This window comes from Lithobates pipiens, unplaced genomic scaffold (assembly GCF_037356315.1).
Source record: "Lithobates pipiens isolate NorthernLeopardFrog02 unplaced genomic scaffold, aLitPip1_a1.2 Scaffold_25, whole genome shotgun sequence".
Taxonomy (NCBI): domain Eukaryota; kingdom Metazoa; phylum Chordata; class Amphibia; order Anura; family Ranidae; genus Lithobates; species Lithobates pipiens.
This window is the reverse complement of record NW_027507787.1, coordinates 3177883-3200352: the sequence shown is the minus strand read 5'-3', so window position 1 is coordinate 3200352 and position 22470 is coordinate 3177883. Positions and strand designations below refer to the sequence as shown.

Below are 22470 nucleotides of genomic sequence, written 5' to 3'. Positions count from 1 at the left end.
AGGATTGCTTTCTTTTTTTTTTTATTCAAATAAATGTTTATTATTTTCACAAGTTTAAAACACAGTTAAATCTTGCATTTTACATTGCACATTGCACTCCAGGAGAGAAAAAAAAGTCCTGCTGCGCTGCTCTAATGCTTCGGGAGGCTAACTCCCTATACATGCTATTCACGCTGGGCAGTGCACGTTGCGCTGCTTCTCGCGGGAGCTCGAGGTTACTAGAATGCCACAGAGAGCCACTCAGGATTACGCGCTCTCTCCCACTCCACAGAAAGTGGTCGGCTGGAGCCTACTAACCGCTCGCTCGTCCTCTTTACCCGGCACCTCTAGCCTCAAAGCAGGTAATCAGGGCAGGCTTCACATAGGGGAAAAACAGGCCCTTCTGGGCATAGCAGGATGGCTACAGGGGATGGAGCAGGGAGAGACAACCACTCACTTCGTCATCCGGTCACGCCCCCCAGGATTTCTTTCTAATTACTGATATTTCAGCTGGTGTCTTGGCTTTCCATGCCTTTTTGCACCTTCCTTTCTTCATGTGTTGAGTACTTTTTCCCTGTGTCATTCCATTTAATTACACTTAACTTAATTCCTGAACTCATTTGTTTTGGTTTATTTTTATGAATGGATTGCATGGGTTGTTACTGACGTGGTGAAAATTTATAGCGCCTTTAGAAATATATTTACCAATATTGTGACGTGTTCAAAATTTTATTTACCCACTGTGTATTGGCACGTGACACACACACACGCCATTAAGGTGAATTTAAACCTTACCGTAAACTTCTCTAATTTGATCCCTTTTTGTTCTGTTAACTATTCTATTAAAACTGTTTTGATAAGGGCAAAAAAACTTGTTTATTCTGTAAAAGAAAATATTTTAGCTTGTAAATTCCTGTGTACTGTGCCTTTGCTATATTTAAAATTTTCATCATCCTTGCCCATGTCTTCTCTGTAAACAACAGGAAACCTCTGCCATTGTGTGCAGAGGGTAAGGTTCTGTAGTTTAAATTAGGAGCAAGCTGCCTAAGGTGGCAAGCTGCTCCTCCATAGATATACTACAGTGAAGTTAGCATTGTCACATTAAGACAAGAAGTGTATTACTAGAAGGATCACCTGGAGGTGATAAAAGGAAAGAAATAAAAAAAATGCAGGCACCACATCTAAGGACAGATAAGCTGCAGTATTTTAAATGTTTTGTCTGAGAGTTTGAAAATGCACTTAGTCATGTTACAGCAATTTCGTAATATTGTCCTTCTGTCTTTACTTTGTAGTGTACAGCGTACACATACTGTTGTATATAGCATGATCTTTTATTAGTTCTCACCTGAGTTTACAGGATGGACTTAAACTCTTTTTTGTTTAGGATGCCTGTGGATGGCATAAAAAGACATTCAGAGGTTCGTACAATCACCCTTTCTAAATCTCCAGTAGAGCTTGGAATGCAGATCTGTGGAGGTAATCTTCATGGGATATTTATGATGGATTTTGATGAGGAGAGTGCAGCTGGTGGACTGTCGGGGTTAATCCCAGGAGACCTGATTCTAGAAGTAAGTAGAAAGTATATTCTTATACTTACTGAGTGAGACTGTTGCTCTTCTGATCAAAGGGTCAAATATGAGTCTCTTTCCTAATCGGACCTCCCTGAACAAGGGGGACTTGATGATCTCCATTATGATGGGGTTATGCTGCAATCCTTAGGTGATTGGGCACTGGCAAAAAAGACAGGAAATCCCCCTCCTAGGCATAACCCCTCCCCGTTAGGCAAGGCTTCAGTTTTGTATAGTGTCCTAGGTGGTCTGGACATGCAGGGACAGCCTATAATGTTGCCGGTCAGCATTGGACCCTGTGCAGTGGGACCCCGTTCAATTATATATTGCTTGCAGATTTAGTAGGGTTACTATACAGGTCCAGGGCAGTGATTCCCAACCTGGAGCGTCAAGTCCCTGAAGACCTTTGTGGCACTTCAGGTAAATGCCCTGCTGATACCCTCACTACATACGCACCAGCAGGCCGTGTCTTTTCAACAGCAGAGAGGAGGGAATGTAGATGGTAATAGGTACCAAATACCTTCATCAGGTAGGGCGAAACCTGGGCACAGCCTCTTGTGCAATGCACCCCCTGGGGTCAGTATGTTTCATGCAGCTCTGACTCCTTCCACCTATCTAGTATTTCTGTCTGCCTTAATCACAGCTCAGCAAAATATCTCACCCTGGATACAATCCAAACCACAGTGATCCTCCCTCCAGAAAATAGTTTTGCTTTGAGGAGTCACAAAATGCTGACCAATCCCTAGATTATCTTTTGCATGAGGGCTCTGGAAAAGATGGTAGCCTCCTTTTGAAGCAGGGCCTTTGCCTAATTTTATTATTCCAGACCCCCCTAAGTTCACACTACTGCAGCTGCGATTTGATCCGATTTTCAGTTTGATTATGCAGTGCAACTTGGTTGCATTTTGGATTTGGTTTGTGTATTTTATGGAGCCAAAATCATGCTGAAACCATACCAAAGTAGCAAACGACCCTTTTCCAAAATCATGCTGTGCTGCATTATTGTGCATGCACACTGTTGGAAAATAATGTGATTTCCATTGATGTGATTCTGTACGACTCAAGTTGTACCTGAAATCACACTAGTGTCTGTGTTTGTTCTGTGAATTCTATATTTACAGTGTTTGTAAATATGTTGGCCCTTTTAATGTTGTGTTTTTTTTTTTTCTTTATTTTGCCTCTGTAGTATGGCTCTGTTGATATGAGGAACAAAACGGCTGAAGAAGCTTACCTAGAAATGCTGAAACCAACAGAGAATGTCAAGCTAAAAGTACAGCAAAAACTAGAGGAGTTCAATAAAATCAAAGACCAAACTGGGGATGGATTCTATGTCAGGTTAGTTTTAAACATGGAGCTAAACTGTGTGTGTGAGAGAGCTGGTTATTAAATTATAATTTGCATTACTTAAGATTTTTTTTTCAAATGCAACTAACATAAGTTCCCAAATCATGAATTTTGTTCCCTCTCTGCACTCTGAGCTGATGAACTTCTGCATTTAACAGATCTGTCAAGTTCGCGCTGGAGAGTGGTTACATTTTCATTATGATTATTCTCCATTATTTACTATGGATGGTTCAGAACTGTATAAGCGGCATTAAGGAATGCAAGGTTGCTGTTCTGATTATGTTGTCTGGAAGAAGTGACTGGATTAAAGAAAGGGCCAACCAAAGTTATAAATAATTTTAAATATCCAACTGTTTGCCTGAAGTCCTAATTTAAAAAATGTTAAAATGATTGTGAATTTGAAGCATGTTACGGAAATTTCACATGCAGTGCATTTCTAGTATCACTTTTTTTATTTTTGTTATGTTGCAGCCTGATTGTTTAAATTTTTTTTCTCATCTACGCTCAGTACCCCATAATGACAAAGTGAAATCAGAATTCTAGAAATGTTTGCATTTAATAAAAAAAAATATATATATATCACATATGCTTAAGAATTCAGACCCTTTACTCAGTACTTATTTGAAGCAATTACAGCCTTATTTTTTGGGGGGTATGCCACGACAAGTGTTGCACACCTGGATTGTGGGATTTTCTGCTAATTTCAAATCCTCTCAAGCTCAGTCAGGTTGGATAGGGACCGTTGATGGACCACCATTTTTAGGTCTCTTCAAAGATGTTCAATTCAGGGCTCTGGTTGGACCAGTCTAGAACCTTTGCAGAGTTGCCCCTAAGCTAATCCTGTGTTGTCTTGGCTGTGTGCTTAGGATCTTGTTGGAAGGTGAAGCTTCCTGAGGTGCTGAGAACTGTGGAACAGATTTTCATTGAGGTTATCCCTGTACTTTGCTCCATTCGATCCCCCCCCCCCCCATGCAGCTACATGACACCAAACAGCAAGACTCTGTATTTTATGATGCTTTATTCTGGGTATAAATCGGTGGGCTGTTCAATAGAGTATATGAGATGCCCCATCCGACCCCAGCTTTAGGTCAAAACGGGTACTAATCTGTAGCCGTAGCATTTGTTAGTTAAGTCCCTCAGAGCGATCCTTTCCTGGTTCCAATTTCTATCTCAGGTTGCACTTCCAATATGGACAGACAAGCATCACTCTGAATAATGCAGTGGATGTTGATCCCGAAGTCAGAGGCCACACTGCCTATTTCCATGACTTGTGTTGTCAAACTCGCCTCAGTCCTGGAAAAGTACTTGATACTGTGGTCCTTGGATACAAAGTATTAAGTTATGGGTTAGTCCTTCTGGGTTGCACTCCCGTTGCTCTCTCCCAATCAACAGTCCATGTTTTCTACTCACAGAAAGTCGATTCCCTGTTTTCTCCTTCCACTTAGTTCCTACTTCCTCCTCCACGCTGTCTGGTACATCCCTGCATGGGACGCCCGGTCTTCCTCCAGCGCTTTATGCAGACTTCTCCAGGTGCCAGACTTTGGCCTCCCTCAACTTGCTACCGGCTGTCCACCTCCGGGATCTCTGAACTCCCGGGCCTTCAGCCTCCTCTCAGAGGCTTTGTCCCTCCAACTCCCACTACACTCTTGGACCCCCCACCAGAGCATGTGACATCCGTTTTTATGAGAGACTTGCCATTGACTGTAGAAATGAACCATTGGTCAATTCTATCACATGGGTTTCTGACACTCAGGTCTCAGTCCATCCTCTTTTTCCAGCGGAATCTACTGTCAAGCAGAGGAGGTATCCCTGAGCCCAAGTTTAGGCGGCCACACGTCCTTCTACTCTGACACTCCGATCCCCAAATAAACAACCAGGCCTATTAAAGAGTAGGACCCTGGCTAAATTTACCTGTCTCTATATCCTATATTGTCAAAAAAAACACTAAGCACGTACCTAAAAGTAGAGGGCGGTACACCTATAATGACAGACCTTTTGGATATGTGCTGTAAAGCATAACATGAGATTATTTTTAGGACATAGTTACATAGGACAGTTTTTGGTTCACCTGTTTTGCTAGCAGCAAATTTCCTTCCATAAGTGGAATCACTGATTTCTTCCTCCTGAAAAAGTTCTGTAAAGGACATTTGGTTTGTAGGGTGTTTTGGTAATTTTCATTTATGATCAACAACACCATGGGACATAGAATCAGGTCCATAAATATTGGGACTTAAACACAATTTTAATCTTTTTGGCTCTATACACCACCACAATGGATTTTAAATTAAATGAACAAGATGTGCTTTAACTGCAGACTTTCAGCTTTAATTTGAGGGTATTTACATCTAAATCAGAAATTACAACAGTTGGTATATGTGCCTCCCACTTTTTAAGGGACCAAAGGTAATGGGACAATTGGCTGCTCCATGGACAGGTGTGTGTGTTGTTCCCTCATTATCCCATTTACAAGGAGCAGATAAAAGGTCCAAATTTCATTTCAAGTGTGCTATTTGCATTTGGAATCTGTTGCTGTCAACTCTCAATATGAGATCCAAAGAGCTGTCACTATCAGTCAAGCAAGCCATCATTAGGCTGGAAAAACAAAACAAACCCATCAGAGAGATAGCAAAAACATTAGGTGTGGCCAAATCAACTGTTTGGAACATCCTTAAAAAGAAAGAACACACCGGCAAGCTCAGCAACACCAAAAGACCCGGAAGACCATGCAAAACAACTGTGGTGGATGACCGAAGAATTCTTTCCCTGGTGAAGAAAACACTCTTCACAACAATTGTGTCAGAAACCATGAACCAGACCGAGACAAAAGTACAATTAAATCACACTTGTTTATTAATAGTAAATAAAAAGGTAAATAGAGTAAGCGTAGTCAAAGCATAACCAATCAGGTCAGAGTTCAGTAACCAAATTGGGTAATCAGCCAGGCCAGAAGTCAGGGATCCAAGTAGAGGAAACGGCAAGCAGGATAAGGAGCCAGAAGGGATGTCAGCAAGCCAGTCTTTAAACATGAACACAGGAGATGGTTTCTTGTGATGTGACTGAGACGAAGGCAGAGATGAAGTGAGCTGGACAGCTTTAAGTAGGCAGGTCAGATGAGCAGGATCGAGAACAGCTGGGTAACTGTGGAGAAAGATGAGAGCTGGCAATTAGCCGACAGCTGAGAAGGAAGGGCTAAGCCAGCCCTGACAAATTGGCCAGATCAAGAACACTCTCCAGGAGGTAGGTGTATGTGTGTCAAAGTCAACAATCAAGAGAAGACTTCACCAGAGTGGATACAGAGGGTTCACCACAAGATGTAAACCATTGGTGAGCCTCAAAAACAGGAAGGCCAGATTAGAGTTTGTCAAACAACATCTAAAAAAGCCTTCACAGTTCTGGAACAACATCCTATGGACAGATGAGACCAAGATCAACTTGTACTTGAGTGATGTGAAGATAAGAGTGTGGAGAAGGAAAGGAACTGCTTGTGATCCAAAGCATACCACCTCATCAGTGAAGCATGGTGGCGGTAGTGTCATGGCGTGGGCATGTATGTCTGCCAATGGAACTGGCTCTCTTGTATTTATTGATGATGTGACTGCTGACAAAAGCAGCAGGATGAATTCTAAAGTGTTTCAAGCAATATTATCTGCTCATATTCAGCAAAATGCTTCAGAACTCATTGGACGGCACTTCACAGTGCAGATGGACAATGACCCAAAGCATATTGTGAAAGCAACCAAAGAGTTTAAGGGAAAGCATTGGAATTTTCTGCAATGGCCAAGTCAATCACCTGACCTGAATCCGATTGAGCATCACTTTCACTTGAAGACAAAACTGAAAGGAAAAGGCCCCAAGAACAAGCAGGAACTGAAGACAGATGGAGTAGAGGCCTGGCAGAGCATCGCCAGGGATGAAACCCATCTTCTTGTGATGTCTATGCATTCCAGACTTCAGGCTGTAATTGACTGCAAAGGATTTGCAACCAAGTATTAAAAAGTGAAAGTTTGATAGATTGTTAATCTGTCCCCTTACTTTTGGTCCCTTTAAGTAGGAGGCACAAACTGCTGTAATTCCCTCACCATTCACCTGATTTGGATTTAAATACCCTCAAATTAAAGCTGTGAAAGTCTTTAGTTAAAGCACATTGTGTTTCATTTCAAATCCATTTTGGTGTATAGAGCCAAAAAGATTAGAATTGTGTCGACCTGACTGTAAATGCACACAACATGTCTGCTATTGACCAGTGAAAGTAAACATTACTTTGCTCCATCACTTGGGCAATTCGTGAGCTTAGTTGATGTAAACTGTTATGATTTTTAACCAGATCTCTGTGTATTCATTTTCAGAGCACTTTATGATAGAACAGCAGAAAACCCTCAGGAGCTAAGTTTTAAGAAGGACGATATCCTGTTTGTGGATGACACCCTTCCCCTGGGAGCTTTTGGTGCATGGATGGGTTGGCAGCTTGATGAAAATGCTCAGAAACTGGGGAGGGGCCAGATCCCCAGCAAATACATGTGAGTGTGAAAGGTTGCATCAAAGTGGTTGTAAAGTCTTACCTATAACCAGTGACATTACTAACCTCTGGTTATACACAGAGGTGAAACAAATACTCCTGCATAAGTTGTACCTGTTTGCAGCAGTATGTCCTGTACATCCTTGTAAAACTCAAAGGATTTTTCCCAGAATCACAAAGCAGAGGGCAGGGATCTGAAGCTGCGCAGCATACAGGTGCTCTGAGAGCTGATTGGAGGGAAGGGACACAACCCCTCTCCTCATAGGAACAGAGCTGAGGCTGCCAATAACAGATTGATTCCTCCTGTTACCTTTTTTCGCTTGGTATGAGAAAAATTTGTCCGAAACGGACTGATTACAGAGGAGCTAGACAGCAGAGAGAAGTTGCACTTGTGCTTTGGAGAGAGGCAAGCAAAAATTATAGAAATATGTGGTTTGTTCAGATTTCATGCCTGAGGTTTACAACCTGAGTCAGACAGAGCTACATAGTATCTGTCTGGTGCACAATACAGACACTTTGCCACAGTTTCATAATTCCACAAACAGACTTGAATGAGACAAATATAAAATGGGGAAACAGTGTGATCTCTTTCAGTTTCTTCAGTACATTTGATATTTAACCACCTTCAGACCGGACCATTTTGCTGGTCAATGACCAGAGGTCTTTTTACAATTTGGCACTGCGCTGCTTTAACTGGTAATTGCGCGGTCATGCAATGTTGTACCCAAACAAAATTTGCGTCCTTTTCTTCCCACAAATAGAGCTTTCTTTTGATGGTATTTGATTGCCTCTGCGATTTTTATTTTTTGCGATATAAATGTAAAAAGACCGCAAATTTTGAAAAAAAATGATATTTTCTACTTTTTGTTATTAGAAAAATCCAATAAACTCAATTTTAGTTATACATTTAGGCCAAAATGTATTCAGCCACATGTCTTTGGTAAAAAAAAAAGTCAATAATTGTATATTTATTGGTTTGCGCAAAAGTTGTCACATCTACAAACTAAGGTACGTTTTCTGGAATTTACGCAGCTTTTAGTTTACGACTGCCTATCTCATTTCTTGAGGTGCTAAAATGGCAGGGCAGTACAAAACCCCCCCAAATGACCCCATTTTGGAAAGTAGACACCCTAAGGAAATTGATAAGTGGCATGTTGAGCCCATTGAATATTTTATTTTTTTGCCTCAAGCGATTGAATAATGACAAAAAAAAATTTTTTTTTTTTTACACAAAGTTGTCACTAAATGATATATTGCTCACACATGCTATGGGCATATGTGAAATGACACCCCAAAATAAATTCTGCTGCTTCTCCTGAGTACGGGGATACCACATATGTGGGACTTTTTGGGAGCCTAGCCGCGTACGGGGCCCCGAAAACCAAGCACCGCCTTCAGGCTTTCTAAGGGCGTACATTTTTGATTTCACTTCTCACTACCTATTACAGTTTTGAAGGCCATAAAATGCCAAGATGGCACAAAACCCCCACAAATGACCCCATTTTAGAAAGTAGACACCCCAAGCTATTTGCTGAGAGGCATTTTGAGTCCATGGAATATTTTATATTTTGCCACAAGTTGCGGGAAAATTACAAACTTTAATTTTTTTTTTATTTTTTTTTTCACAAAGTTGTCACTAAATGATATATTGCTCACACATGCTATGGGCATATGTGAAATGACACCCCAAAATAAATTCTGCTACTTCTCCTGAGTACGGGGATACCACATATGTGGGACTTTTTGGGAGCCTAGCCGCGTACGGGGCCCCGAAAACCAAGCACCGCCTTCAGGCTTTCTAAGGGCGTTACAGTTTTGAAGGCCATAAAATGCCAAGATGGCACAAACCCCCCCAAATGACCCCATTTTGGAAAGTAGACACCCCTAAATTTAGGGGTACACTAGTGAGACTAGGTAATAAATGGCGGGTGCCCTGAAACTATAAAAAAAATAACTAACCAACCAGCGTCACCTGTAACAGTTATATGGTGATCACTGGTGAAAGGGTTAACTAGGGGGCAATCAGGGGGCTTTATGCGGTAGTATATGGGGGTCCCTGGCGCTATAAAAAGCTGCGGCGAACCTAAATACCTACCTGCCTAACTAGCGTCACCTGTGACACTAATACAGCGATCAGAAAAACTATCGCTTATTAGGCTGGGTTCACACTGGAGCGATGCAGGAACGCCACAAATCCGCGGCGGGTTCCCGCATCGCATGCCTCCCGGCGGCAGTTCACACTGCCCTATGCGAACTGCTGGGAGTGTCAGTGAAATGTTAATGACACCCCCAGATCAGTTCGCATATCGCAGTGCGATCTGCAAACTCGGATCGCATGGTGTGAACACCCATGCGATCCGATTCTGCTGCGGGCCAAAAAAAGGGTCCCGTGCGAATTTGCGGCGGGTGCGACACGAATTCAGCCATACTATCTGTATGGCTGAACTCGAATCGCACAGAGATCGGATGTGATTTGCACTGCAGTGCGGTGCGAATCACATTCGTTCTCATAAACCGCTGCAATGTGAACCCAGCCTTAGTGACACTGGCGACGGGGGGTGATCACGGGGTTAAACCTTTATTGGGGGGTTAGGGGGGCACATTAGAACTAAAGGGGGCTAACCCTAACTGCCCTAACAGTTATTACAGTCACAAATGACACCAATGCAAAAAAAAAAAAAAAAGCAATTGGTGTCACTGTGACTGGGGGGGCAGGGGTAATTGGGGGGTGATCGGGGGGTAAAGGGGGGGTGTGAGTGTGCCTGGCATGTTCTACTGTATGTGTGGTGTGTTGGTGCAACTCACCGAACCTCTCTCCTTGGTGCCGGAACGAAAAATACCGACACGGAGGAGAGAATACATCACTTCCTCTCCTGTGTTTACATTACAGGAGAGGAAATGATGTCATGGGACATTTTCATTCGTCGGGAGCGATCGCGAGGAGGTGGCCATGAATGAATGGCCGTCCCCTCGTCCGGGATCGCTCCCGAACGAATACCGACCGCCGCAGGCACCGGGCGGGGGCCCGATCGGGCCCCCGACCGGCGGGCAGGCAAGGACGTACATGTGTAAGCCCTTATGCCTGCCCGTGCCATTCTGTCGATGTACATCGTCGTGCGGCGGTCGGCAAGTGGTTAACTTGTTAAAATGTAAACACACCCCATCTTTTACTGCAGAGAATTAATAGTGAAATTCTACAGTGCCTACAAGTAGTATTCAACCCCCTGCAGATTTAGCAGGTTTACACATTCGGAATTAACTTGGCATTGTGACATTTGGACTGTAGATCAGCCTGGAAGTGTGAAATGCACTGCAGCAAAAAAGAATGTTATTTCTTTGTTTAATTTTTTTTTTAAATAGTGAAAAGTTTATTCAGAGGGTCAATTATTATTCAACCCCTCAATTCAACAGAATTCTGTTTGGTTCCCCTAAAGTATTAAGAAGTAGTTCAGGCACAAAGAACAATGAGCTTCACATGTTTGGATTAATTATCTGTTTTTCCAGCCTTTTCTGACTATTTAAGACCCTCCCCAAACTTGTGAACAGCACTCATACATGGTCAACATGGGAAAGACAAAGGAGCATTCCAAGGCCATCAGAGACAAGATCGTGGAGGGTCACAAGGCTGACAAGGGGTACAAAACCCTTTCCAAGGAGTTGGGCCTACCTGTCTCCACTGTTGGGAGCATCATCCGGAAGTGGAAGGCTTATGGAACTACTGTTAGCCTTCCACGGGCTGGACAGCCTTTGAAAGTTTCCTCCCGTGCCGAGGCCAGGCTTGTCCGAAGAGTCGAGGCTAACCCAAGGACAACAAGGAAGGAGCTCCGGGAAGATCTCATGGCAGTGGGGACATTGGTTTCAGTCAATACCATAAGTAACGTACTCCCACCGCAATGGTCTCCGTTCCAGACGAGCCCGTAAGGTACCTTTTACTTTCAAAGCGTCATGTCAAGGCTCGTCTACAGTTTGCTCATGATCACTTGGAGGACTCTGAGACAGACTGGTTCAAGGTTCTCTGGTCTGATGAGACCAAGATCGAGATCTTTGGTGCCAACCACACACGTGACGTTTGGAGACTGGATGGCACTGCATACGACCCAAAGAATACCATCCCTACAGTCAAGCATGGTGGTGGCAGCATCATGCTGTGGGGCTGCTTCTCAGCCAAGGGGCCTGGCCATCTAGTCCGCATCCATGGGAAGATGGATAGCACGGCCTACCTGGAGATTTTGGCCAAGAACCTCCGCTCCTCCATCAAGGACCTTAAGATGGGTCGTCATTTCATCTTCCAACAAGACAACGACCCAAAGCACACAGCCAAGAAAACCAAGGCCTGGTTCAAGAGGGAAAAAATCAAGGTGTTGCAGTGGCCTAGTCAGTCTCCTGACCTTAACCCAATTGAAAACTTGTGGAAGGAGCTCAAGATTAAAGTCCACATGAGACACCCAAAGAACCTAGATAACTTGGAGAAGATCTGCATGGAGGAGTGGGCCAAGATAACTCCAGAGACCTGTGCCGGCCTGATCAGGTCTTATAAAAGACGATTATTAGCTGTAATTGCAAACAAGGGTTATTCCACAAAATATTAAACCTAGGGGTTGAATAATAATTGACCCACACTTTTATGTTTAAAATGTACCGTATATACTCGAGTATAAGCCGAGATTTTCAGCCTCTTTTTTGAGGCTGAAAGTGCCCCCCTCGGCTTATACTCGAGTCATCGCTGTCTGTCTGCCCGATCAGCGTGTCGAGCAGACAGACAGCGGCCATTCTAGGATTCAAAGGCCGCGCCTCCGTCTCCGCCTTCGCCTGTGATAGGCGGAACACTGAATTTCCCAGCAGTCTGTGTTCCGCCTATCACGGACGTCCTCTCATCCTCGTCCGTAGTATGAGGATGAGCGGACGTCCATGATAGGCGGACCACTGACTGCTGGGAAATTGAGTGTTCCGCCTATCACGGACATCCGATAGGCGGAACACTCAATTTCCCAGCAGTCAGTGGGAAATTGAGTGTTCCGCCTATCACCGACGGAGGCGCGGCTTTTGAATCCTAGAATGGCCACCGACGAAGAGCTGCGGGACGGGCCGGGACGCAGGCCGGGACGGGACGCAGGCCGGGACGCAGGCCGGGACGGGACGCAGGCCGGGACGGGACGCAGGCCGGGACGGGACGCAGGCCGGGACGGGACGCAGGCCGGGACGGACACAGGCTGGACGGACACAGGCTGGACGGACACAGGCAGGCTGGACACAGGTAGGCTGCACGGACACACACACACACACACACACACACACACACACACACACACACACACACACACACACACGGATGCATGCACACACAGGGATGGATGGACACACACGGATGCATGGACACACACACACACACACACACACACGGATGCATGCACACACACAGGGATGGATGGACACACACACACACGGATGCATGGACACACACACACACACACACGGATGCATGGACACACACACACACACACACGGATGCATGGACACACACACACACGCATGCATGGACACACACAGGGATGGACGACACACAGGGATGGACAGGCATGTCTCACCCTCGGCTTATACACGAGTCAATAATTTTTTCCAGTTTTTTGGGGGTAAATTGGGGACCTCGGCTTATATTCGGGTCGGCCTATACTCGAGTATATACGGTATTAAAATTTAACTGAGCAACATAACTTTTTGGTTTGCAAGATTTATGCATCTGTTAATAAATCCTGCTCTTGTTTAAAGTTTGAAGGCTCTAACTTATTTGCATCTTATCAAACCTGCTAAATCTGCAGGGGGTTGAATACTACTTGTAGGCACTGTAAGTCACATAAGACTTCTGCAAACAAAGTATTTTAAGTTTTCTTGATCCACTTTATGTAAAAGCCTCAATGCTAAATATTTTCTTCAGGATGGAACAGGAATTCTCCCGCCGTCTCAGTGTTTCTGAGGCAAAAGATGAAGGTCCTGCTGGGAAGACTCTTTCTGCTGCAGCCAGGCGCTCCTTTTTCCGCAGGAAACACAAACACAAGCGGAGTGGGTCTAAAGATGGCAAGGAACTTCAAGGGCTTGATACCATCAGCACAGATTCCATCTCTTTCCTAGATGGTGAGTCATTTACACACAGTGAAATTAGTGTATCTGCTCAAAATTATATCTAATGTTCTCTTTAGCATGCAACTCATTTGGCAAAAGTAATTTCTTTATGGTACAGCACAGGTCAATCATAACGGATGGGTTATATTCTGCACCACCTTCAGGTGATGATTGGACACTGGCAGAGCCACTCAAAGCTTGATGCTGTGATCCTCAGTTTTTTGCTATTGTCCTTAGGTGATGGATGCACCAAAGTGGCCCTGGAGATACCACTCTGAGTGGAGTAAGTTGGGTGCTGAGCCGTTAAAAGCGGATCTGGGTGACTGGTGGTCTGTCACCGGGCAGGTACCGAAGCGGGCAGATTTGAATAAGATGATACTACTTCATTCCTTAGGAGGGTTGGACCCCATCAGCGGGGCATACCCTCAGAAGGCCGAACAGCTGCCATTTTTGGCTCTCCGGTGTATATAGAAAACTGCCAAACTGCAACTTTCAACCTTGTTAAAGGTGCCATATTTGATCAGAGTGCCCATGTGCAAATGCCATTTTCTATCAGAGCATGTTGTAGCTGTACACACCTGAGCTAGGCATCTTTCTACTGGACTTGAAAGGATGCAATTTGAAGATGAACACCTTTTTGGGGAGTCTTTTGATGCCTAAATCAAGAAGGCGACGGGTAGGGAAAGTGCTCTTTTGCCCAGTAAGAAGAAAAGGAACTCCTATGGGTAAGCCAGATCCCTCGGCACAGAAAACAAATCATCCTTCGGTTATCGTCAGGCATCCATGTCCAAGGCCAAACCAGGCAATTCATTTTCCCACAAATCTTTGTCTTCCAGACCCTCCATACCTGATCCCAAATCTCCTTCACAATGAAGGGGCGCCTCTATTGGTAATAGTGTGCTGACCTTCGCAAACATTTGTTCACAGATTTAGGACTCCTGGGTACAGGAGGACAAATTCTAGTTACACACTGGAATTTCCAAGCCCCCTTCTGCACCTCATTTTTGGCCGTCCAATGTGCCTTCATCAACTGTGCAGAGTGGATTTACTCAAAGCTGTGTCCCAACTTCAGCCTTAGGGTGTTAGAATGCATGTCCCAAAGGAAGTGATATGTTGGGGGCTCTGTTAAACCTATTTATGGTTCTAAAGCCAAATGGGGAGGTCCGACCCATTCTGGACCTAAAGTCTGAAAGTCAAAGTTCGGCATGGAATCCACATAATTGGTCATAGCAGTCTTTCATCCGGGGCAATTCATGGCATCAATTGACATCAGGGATGCATTCTTACACATCCTGATCTTTCCTCCTCACCAGTGTTGCCTGAACTTTGTTGGTGGATGACAAACCTCTTCTATTTGTGGATCTATTCTTTCGACTGGCCATGGCTCCTTGAGTCTTTATGGTCTTGACTCTGGTGCTGGCTCTGTTACATCCCAATGGGATTCACATCCTAGGATACCAAAATAACCTGCTTTTGAGGGAAAGGTCAATTTTTTTTCCTGAGGGAGAACCTCTAACAGAGATGATACAGGTCTTGAAGAGGTTTAGTTGGATTCTCAACCCACAAAACTTGGTTCGGGAACACAATGTCAGAAATACCTGCTGGATAAGGCCAAGAACAAGGTGTTCCTGCCATGGGAGTTCCTTCCTTCTGCTGAACTGGATTGTTCTCCCCAAGGATGCCTTCTTTTCAGGCTAGGGAGGAGTGCTAGGCAAATCCACCTCGCAAGGGACTTGAAAACTCAACATCCTGTCAACATCTTGGAGGTTGGGTTAATATATCTTTCCCTTCTGTGGTGGACTAACCTTCTCACCAAGAAGGCACTAGAAGTCATGCTGCTCAGAAGGTGACAGATCTAATTTTACATTGGGCAGTGACCATGGTGCACATTCTGGGAATTGAAAACGGGCAGGCTTCATGAATCAACAGGAACTCACATAGGGGGAATGGTCACTACACCCGGAGACTGCTCAGGAGCTGTCCTTTTTGGGGCACTGCGTACATGGATCTCCTGGCATCTGGGTTCAGCAAGGAACTGGACAACATTGTGTTCAGAAGAAGGGATCCTCTAGAGTTGGCAGTAGACACTCTACTAACTCTGTGGGATCAATTATATCCAAGGTATGCACTCCATCCACTTTAGTTATGTCTGCTTCACAGGATTAAGGTGGAAAGAGCTACAATTAATCTGGTGGCCCCGAATTGGCCAAGAAGAGCTTGGTTCTTGGATATTCATTGCATGTTAATATAACCTCCCCGAGAACCCTTCTGGATCATACAGACCTTCTGTCACAAGGTCCTATTTACCATCCTGCTTGCTAGTTGCTGCCCTTAACAGCATGGCTGTTGTGGTCCAGGTTCTAAGTGAAAAGGATGGGGGGGGGGGGGGTGGTCTTGGTATCATTAATTACCATGCTTCTTAACTCAAGTTAGGCCACTTCTTGAAAGGTATAACATCATACTTGGAAAGCATATTTATATTGGTATGAGCAGAAGAACTTGCATCCTAGCCATTTTTCTGTCGGTCAGTTGCTTGCTTTCTTACAGGTGGCGCTGAATCAAAAATTGGCCTTGAGTAGACACTGAAAGGTCAGGTCTTGGCCATCTTGTTCCAGAAACCAACCTACCTCTAGATCCTTTAATAAAGGCATTTGTTCAAGGGGTTGTCAACCTTGTCAAATGCCAGTGACACAGTGGGACTTTTCCTTGGTACTCCGTACTTCAAAAGCTGCCTTTTCAAACTATTAGGGAAATGTCTCTTAGCTGTAGAGTAGCTTTTCTTGGTTTCAGAGCTGGCTTCCTTGTCCTCCAGGGAATCCTTTTTGGTGTTGTGTAAGGACAAGTTGGTTTTGCAGCATAATGCTTTGTTTTGAACTTGGCTTTTAATCTAACATGCACTCATTCTCACTGAGATCTTTCAAACATCAGGGCCTGTAGTTCAGTGTTGGGTCGTGTAACAGGGAAAATTACCACACACAGAAGGCTGTAGGCTGAATATTTTCATATAGAGAAGTAGCTCTAGTTATTTAAAGTAATCAATTTGTTATACTAGGAGATATTGCATTTATATGAAGTACCATTGAGTCAACTTGTTTTCATTTTTCTTTTTCAACCATAGCATTAACTTTTTGTCTCTTAGAATCTATGAACTTGGCATACCAGCGAGTTCAGAGGGTCGACTGCACATCACCTCGCCCTGTACTTATTCTAGGACCATTAGTTGATGCTGTGAAAGATATGCTGGTCAAGGAATCCCCAGGGAGGTTCTGCAGATGTCCTCTAGGTAGGCGTCTTACCCTTTCAATATGAGTACAGTCACTACTTTTCTCCCTTGGTTATAGTAGAGAGATTCATTTTGCTAGTTACTTTCTGTGCAATGTTTTGCATATTAAAATATTTTGTCTTTTAGAGGTAATGAAAGCCTCACAACAGGCCATAGAGCGTGGGGTGAAGGACTGTCTTTTTATAGACTACAAGAGGCGAAGTGGGCACTTTGATGTCACCACGGTTGCTTCAATAAAGGAGATCACAGAGAAGGTAAATTTTAAAAGCTGTTTCCCGTAGCAATATCTAAAGAACATGTAGATGAAAGTAATTTGTTCATCTCTGGATGTATGTAATAAGTATACCTGACTGCAAACCTATTTTTTTGTTTCACAGAACTGCCACTGTCTGTTGGACATAGCCCCTCATGCCATTGAGCGTCTTCACAGTGTCCACATCTATCCCATTGTCCTCTTCATCCGGTACAAAAGCACGAAGCAGATAAAGTGAGTCCCCAGACTACATGTCAGCAGTACTGAGGGTTATAATGCACAGGTTATTGCATCATATATTTGGAAATATGTATTCTATATATTCCTCTCTATCCATAGGAGACAAAAGATCTGTCCATAGTTATCACAATCCCAACTCGTATTTTATTTTTCCTTTCTGAAATTGAATCTTAGACAACAGGATGGGTAGAGTAGAGAACAGAACCACCGCTAATTTTTCCGTTTCATTCTTTTTTGTATTAAACAAAAAAAAAATTAAGAAAAGGGATAATACAATTCTCAAACCTGCATTACGTTTCACATTGATACATAGTGGAACCACATTAAAGCAAGACCCACTGTCTAATTTTTATTGCCGACTGTGTTCTCACTGGGGAGATTCCCTTTTTTTCTATTTGTCCTATGGGGAAAAAAAAGTGATGAGAAATCCAATGATGATCGTTGGTTCTGTGATAATGAAGTGGGTGTTTCCATTCGCTTAGGAATTAAAAATGACAGGAAATGTATTTATTCCCTATGCTGTCCAAAACAGATTGCAGTAGGATATGAAGCATTACTTAGAATAGAAATAATAGCAATTTTTTGGGGATAGAGTAAGAGACGGTTCACACAGGGGCAACTCAGATCCGACTTCAAGTCGCCCCAAGTCACCTCAGGTCGCACAACATGTAGAAATCAATGTAAGTGAATGAGAGCTGTCTTAATGCACACTACAGAAGTCGCTCCGACTTCAGAAAAGGTTCCTGTACTACTTCAATCCGACTTGTAGGCGACTGGTACCCATTGATTTGAATGGATGTCGCCTCCAAGTCGGATCTCCGTCTATACGGAGGCGACTCTCAGAGAGAATTATCAGCTCTCAAAAGGAGTTCCTCCCTGAGAGCTCATTCTCTGATTGGCCACAGAAAGTCGCCTGGCCTGGGGCGACTTAAAGTAGTGTTGTAAGTCGTGCCAAGTCACGTCCAAGTCGCCTCCGAAAGTCGTGTTGCCCCTGTGTGAACCGAGCCTAAGGGGATGTCTTAACCCCTGTCAGTTTTATTTTTGCCATATAAACAAATGTTTTGCCTTTCATTTTGTATTTTAAACTGAATAAGTTGTTTTACAAGTGGTGGGTTTACATATACTATATAATATAGCAAAACAACATCAAATCCTTTGTGGCTCCTCTTGTGTATCAGTAAAGCCTTTAATATCCTAGAATAGCCTTTTTATTTTCTGGAACATAAATATGCTTGTGTTCCACTTCACAAGCATATAACTGCAGATTTAAATTGCCTACTTTGAGTGTTAAGGTAACAGATGGTAGTGGAACAGCAACACAAGTACTTTTCATAACAACCCAGCTATCTCTTTACCTGATCTCCCCAAACATGGAAACGTTTTGGACCTGTGTAGTACTAAATTCAAGTCACTTAAACTCTTCAATATCAACCTAAACTATACTTCGAGTGAAACTGAATTTTAACTTTCAATGGTTAATACGCACACTCCCTTCCCTAGGAATTGAGCAAATTCATACTAAACCCTATACATGGCAAACTGTTCTCCAAATTTAGACATACTTCAAACATGGAAGAAACATCAATAGTCACCCTGAAAACTAAGGGCTCATGCACACAGGATGTTTTTACAGCTGCTGTTAGGGGCGTTTGACTTTTTTTTTTACTGCCTTTAACAGCCCCTTCATGTTAGCCCATTTTAGTCCATGCACACATAAACTGTCAGAGGCTTTTGGAGGCATAAGCGTTCAGGGGCAATAGGAAAAAACAACAGCCTGTGCTTCAGGAGCAGTACAAGTGAGCTGTAAAAACGTGAATCGCGTCAAGCCGCGTTTGATGTTTTTACATTATAAATAGTGTTTTTAATGAAAACTGCTAACGCCAAAAAACGCGGGGAAAACGCGCAGTAACGCTAATGTAAAAACGTGTCTAAATGCGGAAAACAGATGTTTTTAGCTCTGGCGTTTTTAAAATGTCCTGTGTGCACTGATATGAATCACTTAAATATATCCAATGTTCTCTGGCTGATCCCCAAAGACCAAGCTAATTGTATAACCCTATAACAATCCAGAGCCTTACATTATGGATATTTCAGAGTGGGGCACTTTTTAACGCCACAGTTCTTCTTGGGAAACTATCTTCTTCGTACAGTACAGGGCACAAGGGTTGACTCTTAGACCATAGGTTATATGCCGCTACCTTTAGCTGATTAGACACGGGTAAAAGCTTTGCTGGGAACTGCCTCTCCGTGTTCCCATAAAACCCCACCCTTTCCATGAAGTCCCCCATTTTTTGCTAGTGTCCTTAGGTGATGGATCCCTTCTCCTGTTGGAAAAGATTATTTTTTTCTATTTTTCACCTCCTTCATTTGACACTTCTACCAAGAGCTTACTGCTTATCACCTTAGCACTCACTAGCCCTATCCAAATGTGTTACCTTTGATGTCTATCCTGAAAATTGTGCCCAGACCCCACAGACATGGGGCCAGTCTGTTTGCTTTGTGCACTGGATCCGGAGTTCAATGTACATGGTGCAATGAGTGAGTGGGTTGCAGGTCTGGGGTCCATTCCAATGGACCCCAGACCCTGAAGACCCCATCAGGGGAATACCACCCACTGTGACGGGTGACGCCTGGATCCTAGACATGAAAACAGCCATAAATACTGGTCCCCTGTACCTTTTACATACCGGTTCCTACATGTCTTGTAGGAAAAATAATCTAGAGTAGTGTCTACTACATATCCATGTAGTAAACAAACAAAACACACCACATGCATGCACACAAATGGTTTTGTCATGCACGGGTTATGGTGTATTGACCTACACTTCAGTGTCTATCCCTGGTTATTGTTGTATTGCTTACTAGGTATTAGAGGTAAGGACGCATTTACCTATATCAAATTGGTGGTCTTCTCTTCCCTCTCCTTACCGGAAGTTCCTTACTGCTCACTTCTGCCCTCTATTTTCAGCCAGCTGCAAGCTGATGCTGATAGTTTACTGTCTTACCTGTTGACAGATACCAGATGCAATTCCTTCATAGTAGCACACTTAATCCCCTCAGCCTGCTGCTATTCCATAAATATCACACAGGGAAAGCTTTTCACCCAGCAGTGACAGCTTGCAGGTGTTCACGAATAGGAGCCCATTACACCACAGTCCCGATGGAAACTCCCAAGTTCCCCTCAGGTTGATAGCAGTTATATTGTCCCAGAGCTCCAGCTTCATAATTCGGGCTCCATCACAGGCACACAACAAGCAGCCTGTCTAAGGCAGAATTTACTGCCATTATGTGTGATTTAATCCAAAGATTGTTGCCAGGTGCTAACACCCATAAACGCTTTTCTGCCTCTCCTGCTTCTGGTTATCTTCAGATGTTACAACCTGAACTGCCTGCTGCTCTTCCATTTGCATAAGGCAAGGGGGATGCTGGTGTTTTAGCAGATGCTGCAGATGATTTTTCACCACCAGAATTTCATGAAGTTACTTTGTTGACTTTTCAACACATTCTGGCTCTAATGGACCCTCTGGATGAATAGATCTGCTGCTGGTTATCCCCTATACATTCTTCTAAGCACTAAAAATAGGCTTATTGCTAGAAAGCCTTTCCCTATTCTTAATCATCCAGAATGTGTCTGATATGATTGGCCAAACTCTGGTTATTCCTCCTCCTGACAATTTTGAGGCCTTGTACCTATGAAAAGCAGTTTAGAAAGAAAAGGACTGTACCACTGTGGTCCCAGCCTCATTTGCGACAAGGCCTTCCTCTAAGCCCATAAGAAATTATTCTGGGCTCCTGGTACGGCAGATAAAGGAAACAGATTACCCAAGTCTTCCCCGGGAAGTTCCAAGCAATCTTGGTCTGGTAAGCCTAGAGCAGGCTTCTCCAGTAGAATCACCGTCCCTTAAGGACCCGGCTGACAGGAAAGTGGAGGCTGTGGCACGCAGTATGTTTACTATGGCTGGGTCGGCATTGTGTTCAGTCTTGGTCTCACAGACCCTAACTGAATGTGCCAAGCTTTTGCACTAAGGTCTAGGTAGTGAGCAGGTTCCCACTGCTTATGTTGATTTAGCGGACCAGTTGGTCCATGGGCTACAGTATATTTGTGACGCAGCCTTAAATGCAGGTCCTGTGCTATCCAAGCTTTCTATTTCAGCTGGGGTGGTTAGACATGTGCTGTGGCTTAAGAATTGGTCGGCAGATCAAGCCTCTAAAAAAGCTCTCCTTGATCTGCCCTTTCAAGGTGACTGTCTGTTTGGGGCTACCATGGATGACATCATTAAGGGTGTCGCAGGGGGAAAGTGTACCTTCCTGCCTCAATCTAGGAAAGGGAAGGAGCCTCGTAGCATACGGGGGCCTTCCTTCTCGGCCCATAAGAAATTCTTCTGGGGTCCTAGGACAGCAGATAGAGGAAACTGATCTCTTGAGTCTTTCCAGGGAAGTTCCAAGCAATCTCCAGATCCACTGACAAGACTCCTTCAGCGTGAAGGTCTGCCCTCACCCATTGCTGGGGTGGGAGGACATCTTTTCTGGTTTCCAGATTCATGGACCTTCTTCGTGAGCGTCAAGGGGGTCCATGAATTGAACCTTTTTGGGGGTACCAAAGAAGGGGGACAGAATTTGTCCACTTTGTGTCTCCTTGTGTGGGTATAATTCCTGTAAAGGTTCGGTTGACGTTCGAACTATCCAAGGTCCCCTCTAGCCCTGTCCAGGAAATTGGGCTACCTGGGTCTGACTCGAGAGTGAATGCTGAACAGGTTAGTAGTTTTTTGGGGGTTTTTTTCTCAAACGTTGGCCCCTTCAGCAGGTTTAGTTCAACGGGAAGTGACTGAGGCAATCTTGCGAGTTTCTCTGGTAGACGCCGCAGTCGTCTAGTGCCAATGCAGGGCCAACGGCTTCCTCTTCTGTGGTGCCTGTGAAGGCCTGAGGGCAAAAGTCTTCTGGTGGCCGTAAACGTCCCTTGGAAGCTACCTCTAAAAGAGGACCAGTTGTACCAAGGGCTGAGCTTCCATCCTGCTTTACAGTAACTGGTTTTAATGACCTAGCCATTGAAAGCCTGCTTCGAAGAGATGGAGGTCTGTAGGGATCAGTGATCCCTACTATGGTGAAGACGAGGAAGTAGACTTCTAGTAAGATATACCATCGTACATGGAAAACATTGATTTCTTGGTGT

General features: G+C 44.0%; 1 protein-coding gene across 4 annotated transcripts in view; it reads left to right on the top strand.

Annotated features, from left to right (window-relative positions):
- Positions 1-22470, top strand: part of DLG5 (discs large MAGUK scaffold protein 5) — a 208791-nt gene that overhangs the window by 167597 nt on the left and 18724 nt on the right. For all 4 annotated transcript variants that reach the window (XM_077453970.1, XM_077453969.1, XM_077453967.1 and 1 more), the window contains 7 exons: positions 1364-1547; positions 2734-2882; positions 7238-7408; positions 13340-13536; positions 16664-16807; positions 16934-17061; positions 17185-17294. In XM_077453970.1, the coding sequence (XP_077310096.1) occupies positions 1364-1547; positions 2734-2882; positions 7238-7408; positions 13340-13536; positions 16664-16807; positions 16934-17061; positions 17185-17294 (1083 nt within the window). The remainder of the gene's footprint in view (positions 1-1363; positions 1548-2733; positions 2883-7237; positions 7409-13339; positions 13537-16663; positions 16808-16933; positions 17062-17184; positions 17295-22470) is intronic.